The sequence below is a fragment of the Aquila chrysaetos genome, chromosome 7 (genome assembly GCF_900496995.4).
Source record: "Aquila chrysaetos chrysaetos chromosome 7, bAquChr1.4, whole genome shotgun sequence".
Lineage (NCBI taxonomy): Eukaryota > Metazoa > Chordata > Aves > Accipitriformes > Accipitridae > Aquila > Aquila chrysaetos.
The window spans coordinates 42900465-42919287 of NC_044010.1; the positions used below are offsets into that span (position 1 = coordinate 42900465).

Below are 18823 nucleotides of genomic sequence, written 5' to 3' on the forward strand. Positions count from 1 at the left end.
CTCTGCTCCCTGCTCTCCTACTCAAGTTACTGCAAGCATCGCACTCAACAGAAGTTTGCTACTAGGTAATTTTAAGCTCCTTAACTGAGCTTCTCAGTTGTGTCTTCAAAACTAAAATAGCTTATAACATCATTCTGAAGGCGTTTAAAGCCCTTGTCATTAAAATAAACAAAAACTTCAAATCTGTAAGAAAAATTTCCTAAATCCCATCCCTGCAAGCTTCCTTGAAAGAAATTACAGTTCTTGTTCACTAATCTTTCTCCAGATTCTCTTGTATAATCTACCAGTAGCCAAGCTTAAAGTGGCAGTGGGGCCGAGTATTCTGATTTCAGTGATGAGACTGAAGAGCAGTAAAGAGCAGCAGACAGCTATTTTATGTGAGAGGTTTTTCTAGATATTTCTGTAGCAATAACTTTGGAAGTACAGAGAGAGTACGTAATTTTGCCAGATGGCATCAGTTCAGCCTCTTATATTTTTCTTTGTCAGATAATCACTTTATAACGTAAGAATCTGAAGGAACAAGGGAAAAAAGGGAACCATTGTATTGCTGAGTAATTAATTTTATATATTTCAGATTAAAGTATCAAATACATGCTTATCTCAGGAACATAAAGTATTAAGTTTTAAACTTGATTCCAAATGGGCATTCAAAACTATTTGAAAGTAACCTTTGACTGTATGCACAAAACAAAAAAATATATTTCTCTGATACTGAAATGAGGATTGTGACTTCTACCAATAAGCGTCCTGATCATACCGTTGAAAGGTTCCATCCAACAAATCTAAAACTGAAACACTGACAGAAGAACAAGCACAGACTCCTTAGTACCAACCCTTTAACAAATACTTGCTTATTCTAGTGGGTCTCCTCAAGGTGAAAGGCTTTGTGCCTGTTCACAAGAGTATTCAGGATCACAAACTAATTAGTACTGTATTTTTTAAAATCTATCATCAATCTACACATATAAGCACTGACAACTGGAAGTTAAGCATGTGCTAAGAAAGCAGTATGTAGCTCAAAGCAGATTAGAACATGCCCTTACCCACCTCCAGATTAAAATCCATTTAGAAAAAGCATGAATAAAGGTTGACATGATAAAGACATTTTAAAGTATGTCTGATTAGCTAAATTCAACATTTACTTATACTTGCTGGAAAGTGCAATATCAGCTATTTTAAGGTTTTCTTTATCTAAATAGAGGGGATTCATTATGGCATTTTAAATAGCACTATGGAATAATTGACAAAACTGTTGCCATTTTCGTGGCTACTGTTACACACTTAGCTGAAAAAATATTAATTTAAACATAACTAAATACTCTCCTTAAGTGGCTTAATGTGTAGTTTTTTGTGGTTTTCTTTTAAAGAAAACCATCATCATCATCAGAACCACGCTGAAAGTGCTACAAAATGTCTCACAGGTTATGTAAAGAGCTCAAAGAATAAATGTTTCTAAAAACACATCATCTGGTAAAAATCTCCTTCACCACACACAACCCAGACAGCATTCCTTGCCTCCTCCCTCTCCCCACCAAAAAAAAAAAAAAAAAAAAAAAAAAGGTAGACACTAAACATCTCCAGGTGCTGGTAAAACAATTTTCTTTGCAACATTGGAATAGCTTCATCGTGCATTCCTTTTCCAGCCACTCAGCCTTACTCTTTGACTCTTTCTATTGTGCTTGAGTAACAAGACCTTTTTTATAGATACGCATACAGAGAGGAACACTGCTTCATCTGTTCAACTAACTGCAAAACCCAACTTTTTCAAACCTTTGAACAATTGGTAGTGACTCTTCTCTGTACTTCCTATGTACAAATTCTAATTTGCGTCATTTCACATCTAGTGAAAATTTAGTATAAGGCTGTGAGACAATATGAAAGTGCCTAGATGATCTTTTTGACTGCAAAGGGCTGGAAACAACATCTCAGTGCAAACCATTTTAAAGATGCAAAAAGAAGCTGAACACCTGTTCCGGAAAGCAGGAAGCAGAATCTAGTCCAATTTATGGTGATGAAGCTTGGTGCATCGGAAGGTTAAATACCTTTGGAAGATATCTGGCACTCAGCCTCTATTATCAGGTTAGGCCAGATGTGTTTCTAGAGGATGTATGTCTAAAAAATGCTGAAATTTCACCTTCCATTTTCCTTGATGCAACTACTTTATATCAAATGACAATTTTTTACAGAAAAAAATGAATTAAATGAAACCATCTAATAAAATCCATATAAAATTAAATCTGAATGTGAATAAGAAACTTTTTACGCTAGGATGGTGATTGTAGGAGTTAAACCAGAATCAGAAGGAGGAACACATGACTTATGCACCCAGTCCCATGCCTCTTATAAATTTTAGATTTTGCTATAAATGACTTTAAATTTACACCAAAAAAATGATTTAAAATGTTCAAGACACTCAATAGTAATTTCTACTTAAGCATGAAACACTTCAGGGAAGGGAATACCAGGAGGAGAAGGAAAAGGAACACACTCAGAAAACATTTTTCTTTGGCACAAAAGTCTCACTCTTAAGAGCCTCGTTTCATATCTGGTTAACTAAAATGCAGTATATTAAAACATAGTACCTTATAACACATGCATAAAGCCCGCTGTCTTGTACCACTGTCGGTCGGAACCAAATGGAGTCTTCTTCTTTGCTCATTCTAGTTCCATCAAAAGCTATAGGTTCCTCAAAATCTCCGGGTCCAGAGCTTTTGTACCACATCAAACTAAGTCCAGCACTTTGGGCTAGGGAGTAATTAGCTCTAATATATCCATAAAAGAGTGCACATTTTATACGAACAGGTTCTCCCACTAGAACTTGATATTTCTTGTAATCCACAGACCAGTCAGTGCATCCATCAGCTAAAAGAGAAGAGAAAATGACAAAAGATTATCAAAGGCTTCCGAGAGCACTATTCACACAGCAACCTTTATTGTGGGAAAGCATTGCATTTGAGAAAATGTCCATTGAGTGACTAGCAGTACTCTTTTGATCCCTGAAAAATTAACTGCATTTTCACACCGTTAATGTCTGCACTTGTCTGTGCAGAGGAGAGTCATTATGAGATTTTTGTGTTAAATGTTGATGATTTCTGAGATAACTGAGCAATTGCTCTTTTTTCTTTTGTGGAACTCCAGCATGACCAGTTATAAAGTACTGGAGTGAAATCAGTGCAACAGAGTGGTACACAGCGTGTCATAATCTGTGAACTGCATCAATCAAATACCTCCAGGGTAACCATGTAAATGAGAGAAGGTATTACTCAGTGTCAGAAGACATTAGGACAAGGAACTGTGGCCTGAACCAAAAAGTGTGAAACTTTGGGTTACATTTGGAGAAGAAACTGTCTTAACAAGAAGAGCAAATGTGCAAAACGATACTGCCAGGAAAATTACTGTCAGTATTTTTAATGGATTATTCAAGAATGACTTAAGCAGATCTTACTTGAAATTCCTAACTTTCTAGAAGTACATTACAAATTAATTTAAATTATTAATGGTTTTATTTTCCCCTATTGTGATTAGCAATAATTCTAGAACAATTTTCATATTCTCCACCTGTTGAATAATGTCAGCCACTACCAATACTGTCCCACAATAACTGTTCATCAGAAAGCAACACTAGATTTTTTTTTACTTTCTCAACCCCAGCAACATAACCAAACATGAAACACGAAAACCCCACCCAACCTCCCTCCCTCTTCCCCATTATTTTTAGTTAAGAATACCACAACAACAAAAGGAGAACTGATACCTTCTACAATGGCTTGCTTAACAAAAGCTTATGTTTTTTTTTTCTTAAGGAATTTCCACCATGGAAATTCACCATTAGGTTCATTCACTTAAAAATTTGGTGTCCAGCCTCAGCTAGTTAATCAGGCCCCTGATCCAGTCAGTAGAAACCAACCAGTACATCCAAAGGCCAATTTTTTTCCATCTTAAATTTAATATCTATGACTCATATAAATATTTGGTCTTTGAATTTTCCACTTCTTTTTATTAACTTCAAAAGAGCTTGGACAGCTAACTAGCTTAGAAAATCAACTTTTGCAAAGCTAAAGTCACATCAAAAGCCTCTCACCCTAGAGCTGGTTGAATAGTGACTTTAATGGAGAATTCAAGCTACTGTGCAAGATAAAGCAGTATTCGTACTTTAAACATAGACAATGTTTTCATCTCTTATTTGGGAGAATAGGATGCCAGTTAGTGCTTTTTGCAATTTAAATTTGGATAATACCACAGTACCTATTATACATAGCAAAATAAGAAAGACACAAACATCTCCACACATCACTGTGTAAGTAATAACCTAAGTTGATACAACATTGAAAGATGGACAAAAAACCGAATAAAAATATTAGAATCAATTTGCATTGTGAACAGAATTCACATAGAGAAATATTTCATATATCCTTGGATTGTCTCCTCCTGCCTTTACTTTTAAGACCACAAAGGGACAATAATACGTCCCTGTTCCAATTTTCCTACTCAACAGTCCCTAAAAATTAGCAACCTTTACAAGACCCTAATACGACATAGATATACTCTTGCAGAAATTGAAGTGAATGGTGACAAGGCTACGCTATTAGCTTCCCCATAGGCATTAAGAAACTAACTTCCATTTATATCAGAATTCATTTACATCTTTGATCATTTCATTTTTTACCTTTCTGAAAGAGCATTCTCTCTCTGATCTGATTGCATTTCTCTCTGCTTCTAAATCCTCATGCCAAAAAATGAATTAACAGGTACCTCTAAGCAGTGTTAATTCCATTATGTAAGTTACCAGGTAATAGCTTCTTCATTGTACTTTATTATCAAATTGTAATCTTGCCTTTCACTGCCTAATTAAGTTAGTATACTTTGGTTTCTATTATTAGTCTGCTAGTCATGTTTTCTCTCTCAGGATATTCAGTTCTAATGGTTCCCAGTTCCTTGAGCTTGATGAATCCATGAGAACATATCATATAATAACACCAACTCTATTTCAAGCCTTCGTATTGAATGAAGGATTAACTATGCAAAGCAGATATCCTTGACTTTATTTCAGCATGCTATTCCTCATAAAAAAGTGCTAAGGATCACCTGCAGTCTAGTTTAGTAGGCTTAGGCAAGCATGTTAGCAAGTATTCTATACTCATATGCTAAATCAGAGAGAACTTTATCAAACTTTTGAAAATTAACATTATCAAAGTTCAGTTCCTGAGCCTTAAGGAGAATGTTAACAATAGATTGAATATGTAAGCATTGTATTTACATTAATGCTCTGTGAAATAGTTATTCCAAATATATAAATTGGATGACATTTCTATGGAAAGAGAATACAAATTGAACACTCCTAAATGCCTAGAATCATCTAAAGTTTCGCATTAAGGCTTCATATCACAAAGTACAACCAACATTACATTTCAAGGTAACTATTTACTGAACTATTTGATCATTTGTTGGCACTAACCACATCAATATGTCCCACCAGATAGCTTAAGAGAATATCAACTCAAGCAAATACGAATACTGGCATGCTCAAAATATTATGGATTTGTATTTTATGTTTTATCTAGTGGTGTACTCCAGGGGTGAACACTGGGCCCAGCCCTATTTAACATCTTCAGTAATGATCTGGATGATGAGGCAGAGTACCTTCAGCAAGTCTGCTGATGATACAAAACTGAAAGGAGAGGCTAATACACCAGAGGGTCATGCTGCCATCCAAAGGGTCCTCAACAGGCTGGAGAAATGGCCTCACAAGAACCTCATGACATCCAACAAGGAGAACTGCAAAGCCCTGCACCTGGGGAGGAACGACTCCAGGCACCAAGATGTGCTGGGAGACACCCAGCTGGAAAGCAGCTTGGCAGAAAAGGACCTGTAGTTCTGGTGGACGCCAAGTTGAACATGAGCCAGCAATGTGCCTTTGCAGCAAAAAAGGTATCCTGAGCTGCAGTAGTCAGAAGTAATGCCAGCAGGTTGAGGGAGGTGATCCTTCCCCTCTACTCAGCACTGGTGAGGCCACACCTGGAGTTCTGTGTCCAGTTCTGGGCTCCCCAGTACAAGAGAGACATGGACAGACTGGGGAGAGTCCAGCGAAGACGCAAAAAGATGATTAAGAGACCGGAGCATCTCTCCTCTGAGCACAGGCTGAGAGCTGGGACTGTTTAGCCCGGAGAAGAGAAGGCGCAGGGGGGATCTCGTCAACGTATATACGTATCTGAAGGGAGGGTGCCAAGAGGATGGAGCCAGGCTCTTTCCACTGGTGCCTGGTGACTGGAAAAGAGACAGTGGACACAAACTGAAACACATGAGGCTCTTTCTGAACATCAGGAACCACTTGTTTTACTGTAAGGGCAACTGAGAGTTGGCACAGGTTTCCTAGGGAGGTTGTGGAGTCTCTATCCTTGGAGAGATTCAAAAGCCAGCTAGACAGGGTGCTGGACAACCATTTCTTGGTGGCCCTGCTTGAGCAGGGGTTTGGACCAGGTGACCTCCACAGGTCCCTTCTAACCTTAACCGTACTGTAATTCTGTGATATATTACAGTTACATTCAGTGATAATCTTAAGAAAACATATCCTCTTCTCAGCGTGGTCTTTCAATGAAGTGAACATGAGTGTTTCTCTTCCTGCTTACAGAAACATTACACCAGTTAAACTCTGCCAACACTGACATTCGAGTCACTTAGAACTGTATTAACCTTATTACAGCCGGAAGCTTTAATACCTTAAAAATCTTCCAGAAAATACCTCACACTACTGCTCAGCCAATGTGCCTTCATCTACGAGAAGGTGCTAATGCAATTTTGACAGATGTAATAGAAGTTCATCATTCTCATCATAAGACACAGACACCCTTCTGTGATATTTTGTGATAACAGTGATATTTCAGGAGATAACTGTCTATCTGTGCTTAAAATGCTCCTATTCCCCTGTAACTGAGGAGTATAAACAGAGGCTTAAAACCAAATAATGGAAAGAAAAATAGACTGTCATGTCCTTAAAAATGAGATTACCGTGAACACTCAGACAGATGATAGCGTGCGTGCACAGTGACTGACACTTCCTATGTGCACTCTGCACGTGGCGAGTAGAGCACACGTGCATTCTTCAGTCTAGGAAAACTTGGATGTATCAGAAACCTAATTAAAATCCTGATTTCCAAATTCCTTGAAGCATGTAAAGATATATTTTCAGAGACCCAAAGACTAATTATATTCATGATGCCTTTTACATTCATAGAAATCTTTAGATTTTTCTCTTGACATTGGCAGCTTAAAAATGTAACATATTTGCATGTTAAACACTTGTGTTACTCCCTTCATAAATAGGGATAGAAAAGAGCAAAGGCTTAATGTTCATTCAGACTTGTTAATATTAAATACATTGAGGGATTTCTGTTCAGTTTTGTATTCTAACTGTGGTCCATTTCTATTTTGACTGGATTTTCTTTCTTTTCTTTGTGTATAAGTAGGGCATTGACCAAAGAAAATATCTAACATTTCCCTTCTTAGTTATGGCTGCTACCGACACACAATCAACACCTACTTTTATGCTGGTTCAAAACAACTGTGGGGAAAAAAAATACACTCAAGACTTTTCAATGTTTTTATTTCTATCGTCACATCATCAGGCAGTCAATCATCTTTATTTTATTTTATAAATTGGAAAGTACTTGAATAATTCAACAGCTTTGAAATTTCAGAACTGCCTTCAAATGAACGGTTGTAGTCCCTGATCTCTATTTTAATATGCTGCCAGTTATTGCAACACATAATAGCACAATGCAGGGTCCAGGATGAATATCATTCACTCGGTTATTTCCTTGAGTGATTTCAGGGTATGAAATAAACCACACTACATCACTGTCCTAATAATGAGATCATTCTGCTGGATAAACAAGCTTCTTGCAGGCTGTACCTGCTGATAGGATCCAGCACACAGAATATTTAACATTACTGAAAAGGTCTTCCCCTTCATTTTTCAGGATCATATGTATCATTTTCAAGGCAAAATTCAGTGCTGAAAAGGAGAAAAAAATAGAGCTAATAACTCCTGGGTCCACTGCTACAGCCTGGCTTTGCTCAAAAGCTTCAATTCAATTTGTAGGCTTCAGAGTTAGTAGACGTGTTCAAGTTTCCAAAACATTGGTGGAAATCTGAATTCCAGACATCCAAGAAATTTAGGTCTGACAGGTGAAAACAGTTCTCCTAAAACATTTACAACAGTAACAGCAAATTCTCCTAAATTTATTGCACTTAATAATATTTAATAAAATAAAAATTAACAGGTTGATTTTTTTTCCTGCTTATCTGTTTGTAGTTCTGTTCTTAATGTCATTTCCTACAGAGAGGTTTATGCAATGTCACTGTGCATTCTATTTATTTGTCAGCCACTTCAGGATTTTTGAACACATTACACATTTGCAACCAAATCTGACAAAGAAGTGATCTCATAAGCTGTGAAAAATGTGTAAGTAAGGGAGACAGCACCAGGTCTTGTTCCTAAAGCTGGGAACTTGTCAAGGAGTGCATTGGCGGATGCAGAAATAAGAAAGTAGTATGTAGGGAGAGTAAATATCATGGGCAGAGAAAGCGAACAAAGGATATTGTAGCAGTGTGGCTAAGATTTTTGGGCAGGGTGGAGAAGTATGGGGCATAATCTGTCAAGAAAACAGGCTTCCCTTAACCGGCTGTTCATAAAACAACTTTTCAAAAAGTTTATCAAGTGATGCCTAAGACTCAAGGTTACTTTCTTTACAACAATTTTCACAACAATATTTTACCATCAAAATCACAGTCTGTTCTGGATTATCTCTTTTCACCCTGGTTGTTTCTTTTTGCTTGTCGCTTAGACTAGCTAGCATTAGAAAAAGAAAAAAAAAATTAAGATGTTATACTTTATAGCACAATTATTACAGTGCCTGAGCCAAATAACTCCATGCAACATAAAACATGGTATTCTAGCATCTATTTTTGGTTTGTGTATCCTTTTATTTGCTGTAAAAATGAACTCTGACAGGAATGAAGAAGCAGAGCTTAGAAATGCGACACACTATGGAGATGAGAAAGAGAACATGGTCAGTTCTATTCTTAGACCACTTAGATTTTGTACTTTCAAAAAAGTATAAAATTGGAAACATGAAAAAATATGGATTTACCATTACTACTAATGTTTTCAAATGACCACGTCAAGTATGTTTTATACACGATTAAATTTCCTTTTGCACTAAGACTGCTATTACAGCTTTGCATATTACTATGCTGCACTTCTGTTTGAGATAGCATTTTCATTTTGAAATGCCATTTTTCATTCTCCTGAAAACTCTTACAAAAATTATGTTGTAGGCTAAAAACTTACATATTTCATTCTCAGTCTAGAAGTGTGTAGTGGCTGGTATCAGGGGTTGCCAGTAAGGGAAAAAGAAGATGTTGAAGGACATTTGAGGGAGACAGAAAAATTATTTTGGATACCATCATCTGCTAAAGAAGTTAGCTCCTAAAAATTGCAATTGTCCCAGCCCCACCTGAGAGAAGCTTTAAAAGTGGCAGATTTTGTAGTTGAGGAATCTTGGCAAATGCACTAGCCCACAGCAAGAGGAGTAATGGAAAAAGAAAGCTATGGTTCACCATAAATTGAAAAATGAAAATGCTGTATTTCTTGGCTTCAGAATACTGCACTAACATGAAACAGAGTACATATGCCTAGATATTGGACTACTTACAGGCAGAATAAGCGTGAAAATACCTTTATGTCTATCTGGGGGGAAGTTTTTATGTCATTCTCTCTTTTACCAAGCCAAATAAAATAGTATTTTTGTCTGAATTAACACTAATCCTTTAATTATCACTATTATGTTGTAATAAAAGTTAAACCATGAAAGTTATTTTTAAGAAAAAAAACAGAATAAATATACTACGTAAGACAGAGCAACCAAAGGAAGAACAAATGCATGTTGAAATTCTTAAGTTCCTACTCTAAAACAAGAATTCTTCCCCGACGCTCATTCAGTCCCTCTCGCTTCTTTCAAACCCTTCTTTTCTGGTTCACCACGTCATATAAAAAAGGAGGCTTAGTAAACACACCTTTAAAGGTAGCCTAACCCATACTGGCTTACCAGGTTCTGGTGGGTTGAGCCCAGCCAAGCACCCACACAGCTTCTCAATCACTAAGCCCCCCACGCAACAGGACAGGGGAGAGAATAGGAAGAGCGCAAGTGAGAAAATTCATTGGTCAAGATAAAGATAGTTTAAGAAGTGAAGGAAAGAGAAAAAAACCACCCAAGCGATGCAAAGGCACTCACCACCTCCCACAAGCAGACCGATGCTCAGCTAGTCTCTGGAACTCTCCGGAACTGCAAATGACTAAAACAAAGAGTAACCCAACCTGAAAAGAAACTACCACGGGAAGTGCTTACACTAATTCCTAAAAATTGAACAAGCACAGGTAAGGATGTCTTCTGGAAAGATTTCCAAGAAAAGAGAATCTCTGGGCTGTACTGGTGTATCATGTCATATAGCAGATGGCAAATTATTTAATGCCTTCCATAATCTCTTATTGTTGAAACTGCTTCTGAAAATACATTCTGTTCTCCAGTAGCTTCATTTTGGAGATTACGAGGAAGATCAAGGATTTCTTCATGTTGGAATTTCAGTAGCACTTGAGTAGCAGCTGCACTTTATACCTTTAGATTTTTTTCCTACAAAGAACACAACTGCTGAATATCACAAACAAGTTGCTGAATATCAGCTGAACTGTGATAACTAATATGTGAAGACTCTCCACTTGGAGTAAATATGAGAAAATTCAGCAGATTAGTTCATAATACAAGAGGATTAAAATTAATCAAATTAAGACATGTGCATAGGAGAGTGCAAACACCTTGTTGCGGTATCTTAGCTCGTGGAAATTTCTTAAGCTCCATTACCATGACCATGTGACTAGGACTGTGCAGAAAGAAATGAAAAGAATTGCAGTGAGTGCTTCAGAAGAGCTGAGACCAAAAGAAACACTATTTATTTCAAACAGACAATGAGTCAAAGGATCATTTTTTACTGTAAAGTCTCAAAGATTAAAAGTTCTAACCATATAATTATTAAGTATACATAGGCCGTGAGGTTGCCAGCAATAGTATATATTAAAAAAATAATTACATATTTCTGTTTATTAATCTGTTCTACATTACCTTCACTCTTAAAATACTGGAAGAGAGTTAATATATTGAAACTGTGCTCTTGACTTAACAATATCAATATTCTTTATCAAAGTATATGTTAACTGCATACAACTCCTAGTGATTTTGATGACTATTTATTGCCTACAGGCAGTCCTACTAGACTCAAGCTGTAGACAACAGATTTATTTACGGCTGTCAGGGCACCAAAACGTGGCCTGTTCATGAACACCGTTGCATTGGGAGACAAGAGGGTTTTTCCACGGGACAGGTCAGACCGGGGTCTGCATTGCCCTACCATCAGACAGGGGTAAATAATGCTTAAAGATGGGAAAAAAAAACACAAGCTGCGCCTTCCATGTAGCTGTCTCTTTAGCTGGTGACACATGTAATTTAAAACATAGTTGTCCTTTTTAAGAGAGATAAGTCTATTCTATGTGGTGCGCTTACGTATCTTAACAAATTGAAAAAAACTATACACAGTTAAAAGATATTTCTAAATATTTGGTGTACTGCTTTGTGTACATGTATATAAGCACCCAAGGTTCAGAAAGGGACACGTTTTCCTTCTCTTTTGCATTTCTTTTTAATCCCAAGAGGCCTTTAAAATTTTCTGTGTGAACAGCAGATTGGGAAAATAAATTCTTGACAGTACTCTGAAGCTTACTACCAGCACACAATACATCACCCAGTACCATAACAATCAGAAAATACATACTAGCCAAAATAGGAAACGTAGCCATTGTCAGTTTGAAATTTGTTACCTAAAGTAGATCCCCTTTTATATAAAAAATACTGTTATTTCATGACTACCAAAAGTGGAATGTAACAGACTGGGGGGGGGGGGGGGGGGGGGGGAGGAAAAAGTATGCTTGTTCTATAAAACTACAAGAAAAGCTTCCATATATGTGCAACACTGGGATAATTTATCATCAAACTGCTAAGAAAGAACACATTTGCTTATGAAATAGAAATTAATTTTTAATTGAAGAAGTTTTTATGATATATGCTCTTTTCCTGCAGATGTTACCAAGTACAAAACATGGTAGTTTAAAGCCAATAGGAACCTCATGAAAGACTTAGCAAGGAACAACAATATTAACTGAACTTTAAAGAGAAAATATTAGCTACAGTAAATCTGCACTCCATGGATTACAAAAAGTCATTATAAATCTGTTTGTACACTTTTTTCTGTTTTAGAAGAACCCATAGTATTATAGCATCTGGCATTTTCCTTCCTTTTTTTTTTTTTTTTTTTTGTCCATATTAAGTCTAGAAGCTAAAGCTTATGAAAGATATTAAGTTTTGTAAATCTTTGCTCCCCAGTTTGACATTTCCTCTGTTCCCATATGCCACATGTTTGCCACACTTGAGGCAGCTTACCAAAGAGAAAGAGGTCACCAGAGTAATACAGTAGTTCAGTACTTTAATCTCATTAGGCAAAGGAAATGAAAATCATTACTATTTGAGTTTGAGAAGAAAACTTTCCTCCTTTCACCAAAGCTTACTTTAAAGCTTAGCATGAATGTTTTGGCTGAAGCAAATCTAAAGAAATAGAATGGATTTAATTGAGTTAGGAATCCAAATCTCACAAGAACCAGATAAAAAGCTTCCTCGGGTACCTCTGTGTGTCGGGTAAGCACGCTGATGTGCCTAGCAGCATTGAATTTCAAAGGTGAAATCAAAACATCAGAGCATTTCCCTTTCCTTCCTTATGCTATATCCTAGCATAGGTCCAAAACAAAATTAAGACTCGTTAGATAAAGCAAAGAAAATACATTCTTATATTCAAATACATTTTTGCATCCTGACTCAATGCATACCATAGAAATATTTTTGGAATGAAATACTGCAAACATTTTCAATCAGAAAAATTTGTCACCTTCAGTTTAAGGGCAGATTTTTAGTATATTGTAAAATAAACTTTTCATTCTGGATTAGTGAACAAACACAGAATATTTATTTGATCGTGGAACCGCTTTTTCCTACAGTGCCATTAGGACTCATGATCAGGTCAGATGGCTCAGGTTTGCCCTAGCAGCCACACTTCTTAGTAGTCATCTGATACAAGATCCTTGCAGCCATAAAAACTTTTGATGAATGATGAAAACCAAATTATACCACTGGACAGAGGGTTCAGCATGAAAGTTGCACAGGAGAAAGGGTTTGGACTTTGGACATCCCAATCACAGCTTCCAAGGTAAAGAAGAATAATGCAGTTTTATGCTGATTTACTTCAAGAATTGTTTTGGTAGCCCCATACTAGCTACTATGAAGAAAATTAACTCTATCCCAGCCAAAACCAGCACAACACCAAAATGAAATTCCACAGATTGGGTCAAACCAACTTCAAAAGATTTTATGATGTTTTAACTGTTCTTACTCTAAAGCTAGGTAATGTAGCAGACACTCATTGAAAACTTAAACCTTATAAATCCCACTGAACAGAAAGGAAATCTATATGTATTTAAAAAAAAAAAAAAAGAAACTTGCACTGTCTCTATAGTTCTAAGTTTGCATGCCAGACGGGCAAAGTGGATCCTGAATGCTCATCGACATTTCTCAAGGCAGGAAGTAAAGAATTCAGCCCAGTGGTGGTCTCCAACTCCAGACTTTTTCCTGGATGTTTAACCTCTGCAATCAACATTTATACAACATTTATGCGGTACTCCTTACCTTCCTACATTTGGTGCTAACCATCAAGAGGCCAAAGAGAAGGTTTTTCTTTCTTGGTGTAACAATTTGGCTGGGAGAAGGGACAGCATTTGCTAGGAAAGCAGTGGTAACTAACCATAGACAGAAAAAAACTAGGGCAAGAAGCACAGATATCTCTGGAGAGAGTAAAGTTCCGCAGATACTAATTCATGTGCCAAAATTGAGAACAAATTCATAGATAAAGCTGGCATCAAGACATAAATTTCAGGTCAAGGCTGGGGGATCTTTTTGCTATTGCTGTCACGTTTGTTTATGCTATGCAGCATAGATAACCTCATCAACAGGCAGCAACAACAAAATCCCTGTATTTTAATTGGTTTTAGCTGTTCTAAACCTTAAATTTTCCTTAAAAATGCTTTCCGGAGGAAAAATTACAGTTCTGATTTTCAGAATGCTACCTCTTTGCTTCGAATAAATTGAGTCTCATGCTGCATGCATTTTCTTCCACAGACTAGAGAGGTTCCTTAGCTGACCTGTAACTATTTTCTATGAGACATTAATCTGCCCTTTCTTAGTCATTAGGTGGATCCTTACAGGATATATCATCCAAAGAAGCCAGGCACACAAGACCAACAGGACTAGGAATAATAGCATCATATACAATGGTAGCAATATTCCCCCGCATCTTTTTTTTTTTCTTTAAAGGAAGAATTATTTTTCCTGTGAAATGCAAAACACCCTAAAATAAACAAAACTAAGTATAATAAACTATGCTTTCAGTTAGGCTTAGCACTCACATGGTTGTCTAAAGATAAAGATGTTTCTTCAGTCCAGAGTAGGCACTAGGCATGACTGCACTAGATAAACATCGTAAGAAATTTCTTACTCTCTATGCTTTTAGTTAATTGTATAGCATATGGTCATACTTGAGTTACATGAAAAACTGAGCTACTTTTAATAAGTGAACAATTTTTCTGAACATGTTCAAAAATCCACTAGTGCAAAAAATTAAATAGAAATATCTATGTTTTAAATTAAAGAAACTGGCCTACAAACTCATACTACGCCATTCCAGTCACTGAAGGAATGAACATTTTTATAAAGGAATTCAATGAAATTAGAAATGGTTGTAAGAGCACCTTATAACCCAAATATTCCACCGAGAGTAACTTTTATTGAGTGATGCTTCACTCTGTTTGATCTCTGTGCAGCCTTTTTGCTACCTCAAATGCACCGAGGTAAAGAAAACGCTAGTATATTTTTCAAGATAAGGTCACAGAGTTGAAACAGACTTTGATCTGTGATTATTTAAAATTTCTTCAGGGATTGTTCAATTTAGTAACCAATTCACCTTCTATCTACCCTCACTGTCCTCCTCTGCACATATATGCACACTTAAATACACGATTTAATTATTAATGATGAATTTTGCTGCACAGTGTAAGGAATACCGATGAGAGTGAGATCTGAGTGCAAACCGGAGCTGTGCAATTTGAGGGTCGTTGGTGTCATAGCCTGCTGCTAATATCCTAGGAAGGCAACATGTGGAATGTACAAACATTGGCTCAGATTTCTGCCAGAAGAGAGGAGATGTGACTGAAGTAAACAAATAGATGCAGATCCCATCATCCGTACAGCCAGAGACAAATTTGTGTTTGTATGTCCAGACTGAGAGGAAAAAAGGACTTCTCCTGTCAGAAAAAGGAAACCGCTTCCCTCTTTTTCTCTCCCAAACTAAAAGGAACAAAACTAAGGGAAATTAAGTAGAAAAAAGAGGATATTAAAAGTATCCAAGAGAACCAAGACTGGCGGACACTGAAAAACAGAGAAGACTACATATGAAGATACAACACAGTTAATAAAGGTTAACGTTTGTTTATGAACACTAGAGCTTGTACTGCTCCTTGTTTTTTTGTTTTGGTTTTGTTTCTTCTCAGCATCCAAATCTTTTTTATATAAATTCAACAACAAACAAGTGAAGTTCCTGGAAGAGTTCATATTATCTCCCCAAATTTCCTTTTCTGGGGTACATAATATATATCAACTTAGAAGATGTTCCAACAATAAGTTTATGCATGAACATGTTTGACTGCTTTCTGATGTGTTAAGCTTAAGGTCTCTCTCTCATTTTTTTTCTGGAGAGGACTGCAATTTCTGCTAGAAAGATATAAGAAGATGTGGAAGAGCCTAAAATTATAACATTCACTTCTGAATTTCTAGCAATTCAAATATGGGGAGAAAATTTCACCTGAATACAAGATCCTTTTTGCTAATCAAGTTACTCGTTTTGCTTGGACTTCCTGCAGTTTCTATGCCTTCAGATGAAAATCCTTGGGACATTCTGGTTGCTCCAATGGGTGTTTAGACACCGGGTTAACTGCCTGAAATGAGGATACAGCAGGAGAGCAATAGTCTACCAGGACTCTCTAAGGAGCCAGGAAAAAAAAAAAAAAAAAACCCAACATATGTAAATATACACATATACATGTTTTCTTTTTTTTTTTCCTCCCTGCCCCCCGTATAAATATTCATACCTATTCTGAGTGAAAAAGCCAGTTTACATAAATTTATAAGGCAAGATGAGGTTGGCTGACTTTAGCCTGCCCTGAGTTGACTGGACACGAAACAGCCGAATATTAGCACAGCAGAGTGCACAAGCTGTTCAGTTTTGTACTTCAGGCTGGGAGCAACTCTGTGCTAATGAGACCGCACAGCTTCCAGCCTGGAGAGCTGCAAAGCTCAGCACTGTCAGTGCAGGCATCTCCAAGCAATGCGTAATTTCTACTTCCCTTTCAACGATCAGCTCCGTCTCTGAAAGCAGTCAGAGAAGTTACATCAACCCCTCATTCATTTTTTCACACGTGTACCCCAGGGTTTTGTGACTAGTGCCATTCATTGTTCATTTTATAGTAAGAAATCAGTGCCGCTCCAGTAGCTCAGGATGGCTGTTCACGTGGGTTTTTTCGGCATATTAGCCAAACAGTAGGAGAAGTCATATGTGTCTCCCATTTGACACTTGAGTCTCATTTTACACTTGGGTTTGTAAAGAGACTAAGAAATAATATTTGTCAAGCTTTTCCTCAATACAGTCGTCTTACTGTCAAGGGAAACTTGTCTTTGAGAGCTGAGCAATGTTTTCTACGCTGCTGTGTTGCAGTCCTTAAGTAAACTTAGGTCTTAATACGGGTCATCAGCAGTTTAATTACCACCTTTCTCTAAGGCTTGATCTTTAATGGCAATAAACACACCTGAGGAAAAGGTTTAATTTTGTTTGTGGCCTAACCTTAGCAAACAATGTCTTCTACCAGCATGTATAAAAAGGTTATAGCTTTACAGAAAAGACCTGATTAATGTGAATGACCCTGATGTGGAAGATTTTGATATGAATCTCTTTTTCTTTCAGCTAACCTTTGAAATTAAGGCCAACATTTTTCTAAAGGATTATTTTTATTTAGAAAAATCCGTATTATGATACCCAGAACTACAAACAGCAAGAGAGAATAAAGAAAATCTAAGGTAAGATTATACGCCTCCTGAAATGGCAATTGCAAATCAGTTCTTTAATGTGTCACTAACCAAGAAGGGTAGGCAAGGAAATAAAACCAAAACTAAAACATGTCCCCTGTGTAGTACGTGTGAAATTCGATGGGATTAAACCTCACTGTATGGCATACGGTGTATTATTTCACACATGTAATACAGCAAATAAACGGGATGAGGCATGTAATTATTAATCCCAAGATTCTCACAGCCTTCATCCTCAGGAGTCTTGTTTTCTGTTTCCTCAGAAGTGATTTTGCAAATGGTGACAGAAGAAAGAAGAAAAGGCTATTTTTAATTGTACAAACCAAATGATCAAAATTAAAATCCAGGTCTCATAATTAATTTGGAGCACTTCACATGATTATATATGAACTCTAGATGATATGACTTTTTTATTATTATAAAAAAAATATTAGTAACTCCATAGTTAGGGCCACATTGAGATTTGCACTGAAAGCGGGATTAAAATCCTTTCATTTCACAATTCATTGACTGAATTTCTTTTCCAGAGTTAACACAATATCTTCAGAGCAGAACTGATTTTTTTTTTTTCTGGAAAATACTACCTCTCAGAGAAAAATTCATAATACAAAACCGATCCCTTCTGGATTTCTCTCTCATGTTCTAGAAGCCTGTTATTTTTCTTCTCAAAATCACAATAATCACACAGTTCAAACTTACATTATATATCCATGTATATAGCCACATTTTAGACAGGTCACATTTCAAAGCACATTTTATTCCATTTATGCATTATAACCCCTACATAAAAGTGGAATTACAAAGCTAAGAGCTTCTTTTCTCTTTTTTACTATTCAGCATCTCACCCTATCACTACGACTAGTTTGTCTCTTCAGCTTTTTGAAGAAGAGATAACTGCAGAAGCTTCAGCAGAATTATCTGTTCAATTCGCTGAAATCAGGGTGCCTGCGAAATTGGGTCAATCTTAATCAAAAATCTTTTTTTGAAAGAAAGTTGGAAAAGAAAACAAGCAGACAATATTAAACAGTAAACTCAAAAATATTTTCACTTTTCCTCTAGAAATCATTATATTTTGTATTCATAATACTGGCACAACAACACAGAATTTAATAAAATACCAGCGCTTGAAATAAAACATTTACTAGACTTGAATTTTTTCTCTTTTTTTTGTGACAAAATGGTCAAACATTGTTATGCATAACAAATCCAAGATTCAAAATGAACCCTCCTTCACAAAATTGTATTACCAGCCTCTGGACTTGCCTTATCCTGTAAAATCTCTGCTTTCCTTTCATTGGAAAGCTCCTCCTCTATAAAGAAGTTCCCTGACTCGACACTCAGTCAGGAGTCACTCAGCTTTATTCTCCAGGCAGATTGGAAATTTTCAGCTTGACAAGAAAATTAATTCATGTATAAGACTTTCACTTCATCTTTGACTTCTCCACTTTCTTTTTAAGGGATTCTTATGCTTGGTTATTTTC

The 18823-nt window shown here is 36.6% G+C and overlaps 1 protein-coding gene across 4 annotated transcripts in view; it reads right to left on the reverse strand.

Moving 5' to 3' along the window:
• Positions 1–18823, reverse strand: part of IL1RAPL1 (interleukin 1 receptor accessory protein like 1) — a 753722-nt gene that overhangs the window by 343663 nt on the left and 391236 nt on the right. For all 4 annotated transcript variants that reach the window (XM_030020563.1, XM_030020564.1, XM_030020567.1 and 1 more), the window contains exon 3: positions 2583–2862. In XM_030020563.1, coding sequence (XP_029876423.1) covers positions 2583–2862 — 280 coding nt within the window. The remainder of the gene's footprint in view (positions 1–2582; positions 2863–18823) is intronic.